The 13,796-nt window shown below is 37.1% G+C and overlaps 1 protein-coding gene across 1 annotated transcript; it reads right to left on the minus strand.

The window, feature by feature from the left end:
- Positions 1-11,422: 11,422 nt before the first annotated feature.
- Positions 11,423-13,465, minus strand: LOC104213491 (uncharacterized). The gene is made up of 4 exons (XM_009763012.2): positions 13,310-13,465; positions 12,941-13,109; positions 12,776-12,842; positions 11,423-12,300 (listed from the first exon to the last, which is right to left on the minus strand). The coding sequence occupies exons 2-4, from the start codon at positions 13,084-13,086 to the stop codon at positions 11,998-12,000; spliced, it is 516 nt and encodes a 171-aa protein (XP_009761314.1). The 5' UTR covers positions 13,087-13,109; positions 13,310-13,465; the 3' UTR covers positions 11,423-11,997.
- Positions 13,466-13,796: the final 331 nt, after the last annotated feature.

Here is a 13,796-nt window from a genome sequence, read left to right on the forward strand (position 1 = left end):
CATAAGAATCAACATAAACTGCACGACATCACCCTTTGTGCTTTTACTCTCATTCTCACCATAAAATCAATATAATAGGCACAAAATGGTACATCATGCGGCATGGCATCACCCTTCGTGCTTTTACTCTTATCCTCACCATAAAATCAATATAATAGACACGGAATGGTACATCGTGCGGCACGACATCACCCTTAGTGATTTACACTCTTTACTCACAAATCATACACTGCATCACCCTTCGTGCTTTAACACTATTCCTCACCCAAACAACATTCACAAACAATAGGGCAAGGGAATAAATGAAACTACAATAAGAACCCCAGCAAAAGAACAATAGTTCAACAATCAAGTTCCGGTAAGGGAACAACATCGTAAGAAGCATCAACATCCCGGCAAAGGAGATAACATTAAAAGCAACAAATTCCCAGCAAGGGAGATAATATAATGATTCTCTTCTCTTTTTTTTCACTTTTACTTCTCAACTCACTTCACAACTTGAGCCAATGCTCTAAAAGGTTCAATTACCACTTATACTTTCACATTTCATTATACAACTTGAGCCAACGCTCCTCAATGTTCAAACGTCTCAATTACTTCCACAAACTTTACCCAACAATAGAAAACATCATCAAAGCATGAATAATACAATGAAGTCAAAATAATCACAATATAAGACTCACGAGCATGTTTGACACAAACATATAGATACTCGTCACCATGCCTATACGTCGTACTCAACAAATACCACATAGCAAATAGGACTCAACTCCTAATCACTCAAGCTTAAGTTAGACCAAACACTTACCTTGATGCCACGAACACAATTCAAGCCTCTACTATCACTTTACCTCTTGATTCAACCACCAATTCGCTCGTATCTAGCCACAAGTTACTTAATTACATCAATAAATGCTACATGAATCAATTCTAATGCATGAAAATGAGTTTTCTAAAGTTTTACCCAAAAAGTCAAAAATCACCACCGAGCCCACATGATCAAAACCCGATTATCCATTCCCCCACTAATCCAAATATATAATTTGTTTTGTAATCGAACCTCAAATCGAGGTCCAAATCCTCAATTTTCGAAAAATCTAGGTTCTACACAAAACACCCAATTTCCCCCATGAAAATCATTGATTTTGAGTTAAAATCATGTGAAAAGATGTTAATGGTTGAAGGAAACGAGTTAAAATTGACTTACAATTGATTTGGAAGAAGAGTTGTCTTTGAAAAATTGCCCAAGAGTGTTTTGGTTTTGAAAGAGTGTGAAAAATGAAAGATTTTTGGCTAAGTTATAAAATTGCAGGTTGCAAATGTCGCATTTGTGACCAGGGTTCGCAATTGCCAACCCAGACTTCTGCTAAGTTCGTATTTGCGAAGAAGTTCTCACATTTGCGAGTTGGGAATTGCGAACAACTTGTCGCATTTGCGATGACTGGCTAAAACAAGGGGGATCGCATTTGTGATAGAATCCTCACAATTGCGAGGTAGGCTGACCTGGGCTACATTTCGCATTTGCGACATGGCCCTCGCATTTGCGACATGGCCCTCGCATTTGCGAGCCAGGCTTCGCAATGGAAAGCCTGCAGGCCTGCACTGAAACAGCTGAAAACCTGCAATTCTCCAAATCCAAAATCCACCCCGTGGCCTATCCAAAACTCACCCGAGCCCTTGGGGCTCCAAACCAAATATGCACACCAACCTAAAAATATCATACGGACTCTCTCATGTATTCAAATCACTAAAATAACATCAACAACTATGGATTTAGCATCAAAATCATGAAATTTCTTAAGAACTTCAAATTTAACAATTTTCTCAAAAACGATCCGATTCCCGTCATTCCAAGTCTGTTTCTTACCAAAATTCACAGACTTATCTTAAATCATATATAAGAACTGTACCGGGCGCCGGAACCAAAATGTGGGCCCTATACCATCAAGTTTTAAACACATTTCATTTCCAAAACTCATAAATAATTCCAGAAAATAATTTTCTTTAAAAATTCATTTCTCGGGCTTGGGACCTTGGAATTCGATCCCGGGCATATGCCCAAGTCTCATATTTTCCTACGGACCCTTCGGGGCCGTCAAATCACGGGTCCGAGTCTGTTTACCCAAAATATTGACCGAAGTCAACTTAAAACTTATTTTAAAGGCAAAATTCATCATTTTTTACAGATTTTCACATAATGTCTTTCCGGCTACGTGCCCGGACTACGCACGCAAACTGAGGTGATGCCGAAAGAGGTTTTTAATGCCTCAGAATGCAGAATTTACTTTTAAAATAAGTGATGACCTTTTGGGTCATCACAATAGTGCCGAGTGGTTGAGCATGATGAGTTGAAAGTATGAGACAGTGAGATTGAGTGCTCTGAGAGTATGAGTACATGATTCATCTCTGCGATACATGATATTGGCATGCACACATAACATACAATCATAGGGATGCATTTTCCTCATACTGTACGGTATCACGTCATTCATGACTTTTCATATATACTGATATGTGGGCATAAAGTGGTATTTTACACTTTCCATCTGTAAAGAAAATGAAACGTTTTATTTATTTTGGAAAGTTTTTTTTGGAAAAAATATAGTTTTCAAACTATCTCACATTTTTCGACTATTTCGGTAAAGGATTTGAGTTTTCACCTATATTTTTGAAAAGCGGAACTATTTTCGAAAAAACTGTAAAAAGCTGAGTATCTTATCTCTGAGTTACTTCCTTATGCAAATACTTTACGTTGTTATGAATTATTGTCGGCTATTGGTGTTGGACCCGACCATATTCCAACTCGTCACTACTTTCAACCTAAGGTTAGGCTTGTTACTTACTCAGTACATGGGGTCTGTTGTACTGATACTACACTTCTGCACATTGTGTGCAGATGTTAGCTGCTGAAGTTGCTACGTTGGATGAGAGCTGAATTTGAAGATGTACCTGCGTTCTTGTTGTAGCTGCCTCTTATTCATGGTAGCCGTAGAATTAATAAAACTCTATACTTTTCAAACAGAAGATGTATTTACTTCATATCAGCTTTGTTAACTCTATTCTCAGAAGCTCATGATTTGTATTACCAGTCCTTGAAAAATGTATAGGTTTCAGATAATTTCTTCCATTTAATTATTTTATTAATTTAATTGGAAATGGATAATTGTTAAAGTGGCTTACCTATCGGGTTGGGGTTAGGTGCCATCACGACTAGTGGTGTGGCCTATCGCACGTCCGAGGAGACGAGGATGAGGTAGGGCTGTCCCATAAGGCGGGGGTGCCCCACAGGGTCATGGGGGACAACGAGGAGGTGGTCCCCAGCAAGGGGGTGTTGAGGCACCTGTTGAGGCACCTGATGAGGAGGTTGGAGCTGATATGTCGGGTGATTCCTCAGCCAGACGAGCATCCCAACAACATGCCATCGTACAGTCTTCAGCTAGCGCTGCTAGCATCGCAGGTGACCCCGTCAGATCCATTGTTGATTACGGGCACGAGCTTCACCGGAGGTTGGGAGCAGTTTTTTTCAGGTCCATCGACTGCAGCTGAGGATCGGCTGACCCGAGACATGGATGGTGGGCGCAGGTTGAGTTTTGGATCATTGTCGTCGGGTGCAGTGGATCTATCACAGGCGCAGGTATATTTGTATTACTATTAAATTTTAATTCGCTTTTTTCTCATTGTTTTTTCATAAATTAATTTTTAATTTTCTTATTAAGGCTTCATCCCAGCCCGTCACAGAGGCCACTTTTTCCGATGCTGAGGACACCACAGATGCTTATATTCAGGATCCTAACGAGACCATGGTAAGAAAATGTTGTTGACTTAACACGTACATTACTAATATACATTTTCATATACTGAGCTTACTTATTGTTTTGTAGGTTGCTAATGGACCGACGACTCCTTCTACTGACCCTTCCAGCCCAACTGACGATCATGCTGCAGCATATCCTCATATAAAGAGGCGACGTGATGAGGTTGATCCTGATAGTGTATCCGGACGGGAGAGGATGTGACTCAGGCCAGCGGCTGCATTGAAGCACAAGGGCTGTGGGACTCATTGATTTTTTTTTTGTATTTTATGTAAATAATAAATTATGTAAATATTAACAACTATTTTTTATGCTTACATAATATGCACATTATATTTTTATTATCCCGTTTCTTCTTTATTTTAACAGTACAACACAAACACAAACATAGAAACTTAACATAACTTAAATTCAGTACAACTAATGAAAACACATGACACGGAAAACATAAAGATACACTACTACGCTCAACACGTACATGTCATTATTTAGTCATCACCGTCTAGTATTCTCTGCTCCAACCACTTAATTTTTTTTTCCAACTTATTTTTTTCTTCTTTCATCTATTTGACTCCTTTAACTCCGCAACTTCTCGTTTGGATTGTCGCTCTCTTTCCCACTGTTTCAAACACAAATAATGAAGATGCTGCAACTTTTTTTTGTAGTATTCCTGCTGACAGGGTTCATCAATCCATACCTCAAAATTGCAAACAGGTTCATCGGAAACCCTATAAAACTTGTTCATACACGCCCAGTAGTGGCGTCCAGCTTCACCATCATCCCAATAGTCTTGCATCATGCATGTTTTGCCGCACTCGCACCTTGGCACATAAAGGGGTTCAGACATTTGTTAAAGCGTAAAAAAAACCTTGCTTTTATGGAAATATTTTCTATTGGTTATTGTTAAGCACAGAAAATAACTAGAATGCGCCCGTTATTTATAGGCAAGACAACACACAAAACGTAGTATTTAACCGCGCTATACATATTGACTTTTTCTGAAACGAAACAGCTTTTTCGCAGTTGGTCAGCTTTTCAAATCGACAAGACAACACACAAAATGTAGTATTTAACCGCGCTATACATATTAATTTTTCTGAAACAAAATAGCTTTTTCGCAGTCGATAAGCTTTTCAGACCGACAAGACAACACACAAAACATAGTATTTAACCGTACTATACAAATTGATTTTTTTGAAACGAAATAGCTTTTTCACAGTCGGTCTGCTTTTCAGACCGACAAGACAACACACAAAATATGGTATTTAAAAGCGCTATACATATTGATTTTTCTGAAACAAAACAGCTTTTTCGCAGTTGGTCAACATTTCAGACCGACAAGACAACACACAAAACATAGTATTTAACCGCGCTATACATATTGATTTTTCTGAAATGAAACTGTATTGTCTTGATTTATCCTTTTATTATCTTTTATTTTCATGTATGTTGCTTTAGTTATGGTTATTGTGCTTTTTTCTCTTCAAGTATTATGTTATGAAATTTCAATCTTCATATTGGTCTTCTTTACTAACACTAATAAGTTGAATGTTGGAACTATCATATCATCATCCCAATTCAAAAGGTCATGTTAGATAATAAGATGTAACAAGACCGTGGAACATAATTTTATTTGATAGATATTGCAACATAAACAAGTACAGAGACTTATTACAAAAAACATTACGAAAATAAAACACTAGGTGTATCCTTGATAATTGGGTACATTAAACGAACTTACACCAGGAGCTGGATTACCACTTCCACCCAGACCATCTAAAGGACATTTACGACAGTCGTGTCCTGTTTGCGAGCATATGCCATATTTACACGCATAAACGGTATCACCAACATCCATTTGGTTCTGTATACGCGTTCTCTTTTGCACTTGCAGCTTACGCAAATAGTCCTTGTTACACATCATTTTAAATGGTTCCGGCGGCCAATAATGCTCAGCACCCAATAACTGCAACTGCCCACTATATGTGTTTATGTATGCAACAATATTGTATTGCCTATCAACATAGTTGGTTGCCCCTAAACCAACTTGTTGAAAGCACTTCATGGCATGTGCGCACGGCATGTGGTAGATGGTCCATTTCCCACATGAACACAACATGTTGGCTTCATTCAGGGTTTGTAGATTATTCCCCCGGTGTCCACAGATAGCGGTGCGAACTTCAAAAACACCCTGGTTGTGATCATACTGTAAAAATGAATGACAATGTGCTCACCTCCTATATTTCTAATCTTCTCATCGGTATTGGCATAAATTGAACACCCTTGTCCATTAATTCCGATGCAGCTCTATGCCTTTCAACAAACCTCTCCGCAATTTGTTTGAATGTCATCCGGACCATGGCAGTGACAGGCAATTCACGTGCAGACTTCAATAAGCCGTTAAATGACTCCGACACATTTGTAGTCAGGGCTCCCCATCGTCTGCCACCATCAGAATGCAATATCTACTTGTGAAGTTCATGTCCCATTAGCCAATTATAGGCTCTTTCGTCTAACTGCCAGATCGCTTCCATGCGCCTCGTAAATTTGCACTGCTGGTGCTCAATTGCAGCCATCCACATTAAGTCATGCAAGGCCTTGTCGGGATATTTCTTCTAGAAATTGGCCTTCAGGTGCCTCATACAGTAACGGTAGTATGCATAGGGTTCCTTCCATTCAGGCAAATGCTATACAGAACTTAAAATACCACCATGCCGATCAGATATTAGACAAATACCTGAACGCTGTTTGACAACGTGCTGCTTCAAGTGGTTCAAAGAAAAGCGTCCACGTCTCTTCACTTTCATTGGTACAAATGGCAAAAGCTAGTGAAAATATTTGTCCGATGGCATCTACTGCAACTGCGATCAAAAGCATAATATCATACTTTCCATAAACATGAGTACCGTCTATGGAAACTATTGGACAATAATGCACAAAACCATCAATTGCTAGTTTAAATAACCTGAACACATAGTTGAAAATTTATTCCGGTATTCCTGGACTCCACTCATGCCTCCATTCAACAATAGTCCCGGGGTTAAAGTATTTCAGTGCGGCCATGTACCTGGGTAGAGATGAAAATGACTTATCCCAGTCACCATAAATAATTTTAAATGCACGTTTGCGCCCGAGATATGCCTTTATTTTGGTTATAGTACACTCATATTCCTGGTGGACGGATGTAATACACTCTTTGATCTTGTACCTAATGGACACTTCCAAGTGTGGAATCAAGACAAGAGAAATCAAGTCTACATCCAAGTTGAAGTGATTCTAATTAAATGTGTCCATTTCACATCTGTGGGTGCTAATATATTTACCCACTTTCCACGACCCTGTTTCCTTCTTGATCGCACGCAACATCCAGTTACAACCCATAAAGTATCTACAACATATGACTTTGTATACCTCTGGAGTTGACTCCCTAACTGTCATCTCACGGCACTCTCTTACGCTGTACATTTTACAAGCCCCAGATAGGCGAGCTTTATTGGAAAAATACATGTCCTTTGCCAGCACCGTTGGTCTAGACTCATCCCACATTACTGACCGAAATTCGTTAACATCCCTTGTGAGGGCATCCACATCCGGCATACTTGGAAAATTATCAAGGTAGGAAATATTCCGCTCATGAAACGACACGTGGGACTCGTACACTCTTGGTCTAACGAGAGGTGGAGGAGCATGCTCTCTCGTCAGCTCAGGTTCGACATTCCCTTCCTCCTCATCATCACCCTCGTCAGGGAAGGGTGTGTCATCTCCAGACTCATCGGCATTGTTGTCATAATCACTATTATCTTCCTAACTCTGCGCATCTGCCAAATCACGAGTAAATAAATCGTCTACGGGAAACTGAGTGAGGCCAGGACCATCAAGTTGCTCGTTTTCACTACACAAAAAGAACAAAATGGTAAGATACTCAAATTGATAAATATTTTACATATAGCTATATCACTTCACTTACAAGTCGTACTGCGTTGACATTCCATGATGGACATTTTCCTGTTGGTGATGACTCCCGGATGGACCACCGTGATCCAACACGCCAGAATTACGCATATTATAACTGGGTGTGGGGTCATAACTTGTAAAATTCATATCCGGACGGTATCCCCTATGGAAAATATGAGTGTTAATACAAATTCAATTCAACAAAATATAAATATCGTAATAGAAAGAAAAATTGAAGTTTACCAGTCGTCTTGTGGATTATGTAAAGTAGGAGAGAAATTATTTTTTCGCTCCTCGTTCGCCCGCAGAGATAAGTTAAGATCCGACCAAACTCTTTCAGCCGGAACCTGTTGGGCTAAAATTACACCAAAATAACCACCCACTGACTGGGGGTTATCCCTGCTTTGCGCAATCTCATTATTGCCAACGTCTTCAGCCTTGACATACATTTCCAATAATTTTATCACAATAAATTTCCTGTATTCATCCGGAATTCGCAAAAAAACTCTAAGAGTTTCATCATCTTTGATGTTAAACTCAGAATAACAAGCAAGCCCATGTGGAGTCACAGAATACGAAAATCTACCGATTACTTTAAGGCTCACAGAAAGTTTTCTCACACTCATTTTTTTACGTAACAACGATACCAATTTATCGTACTCTATTGTAAGCGACAATTTAACATGACATTGTGGAGATGAACTATACCTCACAGAGTTATTCTCCACTACAACTTCACCCCTCTCCCTCCCCCCCTTCAATATAATGAAACCCTTATTTTTGGCTCTTCAGACATTATAAAAAATGCTTGATAACAAGAAGAAAAGTTTGAACAGAAGTTAGAATATTTTTTGAATGGATTCTCATAAAATCCTAACGCCTTTAAATAAGGCAATGCCTAGCTCTAGGGGTTGAATTTTTTGATGTATAGCGCGGTATTACACTGCGCTATACCCATTTGAAATATTGTTATGTTTGTTAACCGCATGAGACTTATTGGTGGGCCCACAAACAGGTATAGCGCGGTGTACTACCACGTTATATATATTTGAATTACAGCTATATCAGTTAAATGAACTATACCTCACAGAGTTATTCTCCACTACAATCTCACCCCTCCCCCCTCCAATATAATGAAACCCTTATTTTTGGCTCTTCAGATATTATAAAAAATGCTTGATAACAAGAAGAAAAGTTTGAACGAAAGTTAGAATATTTTTTGAATGGATTCTCATAAAATTCTAACGCCTTTAAATAAGGCAATGCCTAGCTCGAGGGGCTGAATTTTTTAATGTATAGCGCGGTATTACACCGCGCTATACCCATTTGAATTATTGTTATGTTAATTAACCGCATGAAACTTATTGGTGGGCCCACAAACAGGTATAGCGTCGTATTACACCGCGCTATACCTTAACGACAGAAACACCATTAAAGTATAGCGCGGTATAATACCGCGTTATATATAGAAAAATATCTTTTTTTTAGGTAGTAAAAACATATTTTGAGTCCAAAAAAATTAGCATTTAGGTTTCGGTTTCCACATGCAAACACACATGCTAAGCAGATTATAACGACAACACAGTCGACACACAGCATTCTCAAAGTTTGTTAGTTGTATGGTACCCTTCTTGGAAAGTACAAAGGGGGCAAGGGGAAGGAGTCCGAAACCTAAATGGCAACTTTTTGGATTCAAAATACGTTTTTAGAGTTTTTTAAAAAAAGTTATTTTTCTACCTAAAACGCAGTATAATACTGTGCTTTACTTTAACGAAATTTTAGCCGTTAACGTAAAACGCAATATAATACTAAGCTATAGTAAAATGCAGTATTATACTGCGCTTTACACCTCTGTTCCTTACTAGATGTCTCACAACACGAATTAGAGAATGTTACACAGGTTTGCATTTCTTTGATATATATTTGTCTTAAGTTTCTTGTATTTATAAACAAAAGCAACACTGGAGGGCTTATGAACAAAATTTGTTGTTGAATGTTAATATTCAATTTTTGTTCCCCTTTGCAAAAGTAGTTTTTCACATTTGGTGAAAGATTATCGCTTATCCTCGGATGCACTTTCTATTCTTTGTTGTTTATTTTGAAAGTAATGGAATTCAGCTTTCATCATTGTCATTTATCAATATGACTAGGACAAGAATTCATATGGAAGGCAGAGAACCAGAAGAACAGTTATCACTGAATGGCAGTGTGATAGCAAAACGAAAATCCAAATAGGATACACCTCTTTTACTAAGTAAAGGAGCTTTAGTACAAATCATAATCTCAATGAAACAATTAACCATTTAATACATGTTTCAAGATATGTAATGTAAAGATTCAAAAATACAGAAAACTCAACATGGTGAATTCACCACATTATATAGAAGGAAAGCTAAGGAGTGAGGTAGACGGTGAAGTGAGTAATTGTTTCTACACCATCAGTTGTAGTATTTAATCTGTGTTGGCAGCTTATTCTCTAATCTGTGTTGTCAGACATCTAGTAAGGAACAGAGGTTACTATACTTTAACGGAATTTGTTATACTGCATTTTAGGTAGAAAAGTAACCTTTTTTTTAAAGTATAGAAACGTGTTTTGAGTCCAAAAAGTTGCCCCACCAACTTGCCATTGTTTTATTCTATTGTCTCCCACCATTAGCAAAAGCCAGCCTATTATTTTAGACAAAGTTGTCAGCAATTAGCCCTCTCTTTGGGTTGACAATTGACATTCAATTCAACCAAATCACATGATTAAAAGCAAATACCACCCAAGGGTGGGTGAGTTGAGTAAAACCTAGTATAAAAAATTGATTTAAAATTCAAATCTAAAACGTAAACAAAAATGTTAAGTAATTTCTTTTTTCATCTTTCAAAGTTTTGATTGACAAAGTTACATGGTATATGTGCTAATGAAAAATAGTAAATATCCAATAGGATATTAAATTATACTACACGCAAGTTGACTCAGATACCATCATTATTTATTGAATCTAAATTTTATGTAGTGACGGTATAATTTTTTCTATACAACTAGATCATTTATTAAGCAAATATAAGAAAAAAATAAAATAAAAAAATTAAGTAAATATAAATAAGTCTATTCATAAACATTAATTTATAGTTTGATAAAATAAATAACTAACTTGTTAGTACAAGTTAAAATCTAATTACTGCAAAAATTCTTTACACTATCAAATAATAACTTAAATACTTATTAAAAGAGATGCTCAGAGCAAACAACCTAGATACAAATCCGTCCACGTAGTTTCCAATGTTTCCCATCAGATAACATTATTTCCTCCCCAACTTGTGTTGCGCAATTTGGCATCTTTACTTATTCCATATGCCAAACATATGAGAGAGAACTTATCGTTAAGTTCAAAATCCCAAGCAAGCGGCGATATTAACGCGACTGTATGGACTTATACTAAAGCACTTGGTAAATTTTATGAAAGGAGTGGAGCAACGATAAGTCTTTGTATCACTGGTTCGAGCTGTAGAATCAAAAGCATCAGGATAGGCCTTTTCCTAACCATGCATGAACACAAGATATTTTATACACTAGGCTGCCCTTTTCTTTGTAAACTTTATATAAAACCAACTACAATTAACAAACTATGAACTGACGAGTGAAACAGAAGACAAATAGTAACATGCTATTACACCGAAAATATAAAAATATTTATATGATAACTGTAATATAATGTAATTCCTTAAATAGTTACATGACTGATCATCAAAGGTTGACAAGATACTCTTTCCATCTAAAGAGCTAAAGTAATAACAATACAGTAGCTTACTGAAAATGAAAAAATATCACTAGTAGAATACAAGATAAAAAGAATTTCTAAGAAGACCATCTCTTCTAAAGAAGTGTCTCTACACTACACTAAATAAATACTCCCAACTCATACATTGCCCTAATTATAGTAAAGAATCCTAATACTCCCAGAGAAAAGATGACAATCTTTAGCCTCTCTCCCTCTTAGAGCTCAAGTTATTGCTTCCTATTATCAACTTAACACTCATTCATCACCTCATTACAATATACAGATTACAGGTATTTGAATGATTGCAGAACAAAACTCATCAGCAAATCAGCAGAAGAGGATTATCCTCTTTCTTTCACTCTATATACACAAAGCTAAACGAATTGGTTTTGGTTTCTCGCACTCTCCACAAAATTTTCTGCTCTTTTTAGTCATGTCTGAGTAAGTGAACGTTATATGTATACCTAAGCAACAGCGGAGATGCTGCAGCTGCCACGACAATTAAACCCTTCAATCCTCACAGGAGCTGAATCGTTCCCAAACTTCACTCGAACGCAGCCACCTCCGATCATACGACCGGAGGAGGAGAAGGGTGGTGGTGGTGCAGCTGCTGCTGATTCTGGGATTTGTGGTATAGGTACAAAATTGTCATTGCCAAAGTGGGCATCTTGAATCAGGGGATTTGAAGCCCTGCTAGGCGGCGACCCACAAAAAAATGGTGGAGATGAAGCCAACTGCAAATCGGAATTCTCATCATCGTATCTCCCCTGAACACAGAAAGATCAGAAATCTTCAGCTCAAACTAATTGAATCAAGTACTCAGTTAACAGACTAAATCCTCTCAGTCAAAATACACTATTAGTAGCTAAAGAAATTAAACAGGTTGAGTGAATCAATAAAATTCAACTGAGAACATGAAACAAAAGGGAAAAGGAAAAATATATCAGTGGTTTTGTATAGACCATTTTTTCAATCAGTATACAGAGTAAAATGTACTTCCTCCGTCTTGTAATTTATATGACAATCTTTTTTCTTTTTATTAGTATTTAAGTACTAAGATATTTAAAACCACTTCATTTTATGCACTACTCATATTTTTAAGAAAATTCACTATCATAAAATAATACTATATAAAACAAATTATCATCTTAAACTCTGAACCTAAGCTCCGCTCCCCAAATCCCAATCAAGAGATAAAAATACTAATTAAAACCATCTAATGAGTCACTAATTAGTAATTACCTTGGTGAGAATGATATCGAGAAGCTCAGTTCCTGCTATCAGATCACAACCCTCCATTTCTTGATTGCTAAAACACCCAAAAGTAGAAATACCCAAATAAATAAACCAAAAACAAAGCACAAAAAGGAGGGAAAAAAATTAATCTAGGAAACTTAAAAAACGTACTTGAATTGCAGCAATGGAGAATTGAATAGCCCGCCCCTACGAGGCTTGGGACAAACGACGCCGTTTGATCTATAAACGCCGTTAGTCATCTCTCCAACACCAACAAAACCCACCAAGGCATTTTGACTATATGCAAATTTGTTCATTTTCGAGTTTTACTGAACAAAGCCTGAAAAACAATACAGAAGAAGAAGAAAATTTTCAATATTTGAGATTTTTACCTTCCATACCAAACAAAAGTACTTAATATATATACATATAAAAATTACTAAATCTAAACATAGGAGAAATTATGGTGATTAGAGATTTTCGCAAAATAATTGGTTTAGGTAAGGAGAGAAAAAAGAGATGCGGCGAAGAGGAAGGTACCTTTAACTGGTGGATGCCCCGTGAATGGACGAGAGAGAAAGTAGCAAATGACAGATTTTTTGGAGAGAGAGAGAGAGATGATGTGTTGCGGAGGTAGATTTATATTCTGGAAAAATGGAGAGAGAAACGCGTGAAAATTAATGAATTCGTCTGTTGGATGGGGTTTAGGTTGTGATTTAGTACGATTTTTATGTTGTAAATGCACGTGCACTTGGGTGCACATGTTCTCCCACTTGACCAAACAAATACTTTATGTCTTAAAATATGTGATGCACTTCAAATAATAAACGTATTTTATATATTTAGATATAATTTTGATTTTGTTATGAATAATTTGTACATTGGATACTACTTTGGATATTACATTGGATACTACATTGGATGTCCATGTTGTGAATAACTTAAAGATTAAATTTCCTATTTTATGTCCATCATCTTTACTTTTTATGCCTATAAAAGGTCATGTAATTGCAATGAAAAATTACAC

Source organism: Nicotiana sylvestris, chromosome 10 (assembly GCF_000393655.2).
Source record: "Nicotiana sylvestris chromosome 10, ASM39365v2, whole genome shotgun sequence".
In the NCBI taxonomy this organism is placed as follows: domain Eukaryota; kingdom Viridiplantae; phylum Streptophyta; class Magnoliopsida; order Solanales; family Solanaceae; genus Nicotiana; species Nicotiana sylvestris.

Coding starts and splice junctions, on each gene's coding strand:
- LOC104213491 (XM_009763012.2), bottom strand. CDS start 13,086: ATGAACAAATTTGCATATAGTCAAAATGCCTTGGTGGGTTTTGTTGGT. Junction 12,843..12,940: donor TCTCCATTGCTGCAATTCAA/GTACGTTTTTTA, acceptor TGGGTGTTTTAG/CAATCAAGAAATGGAGGGTT. Junction 12,301..12,775: donor TCGATATCATTCTCACCAAG/GTAATTACTAAT, acceptor TTCTGTGTTCAG/GGGAGATACGATGATGAGAA.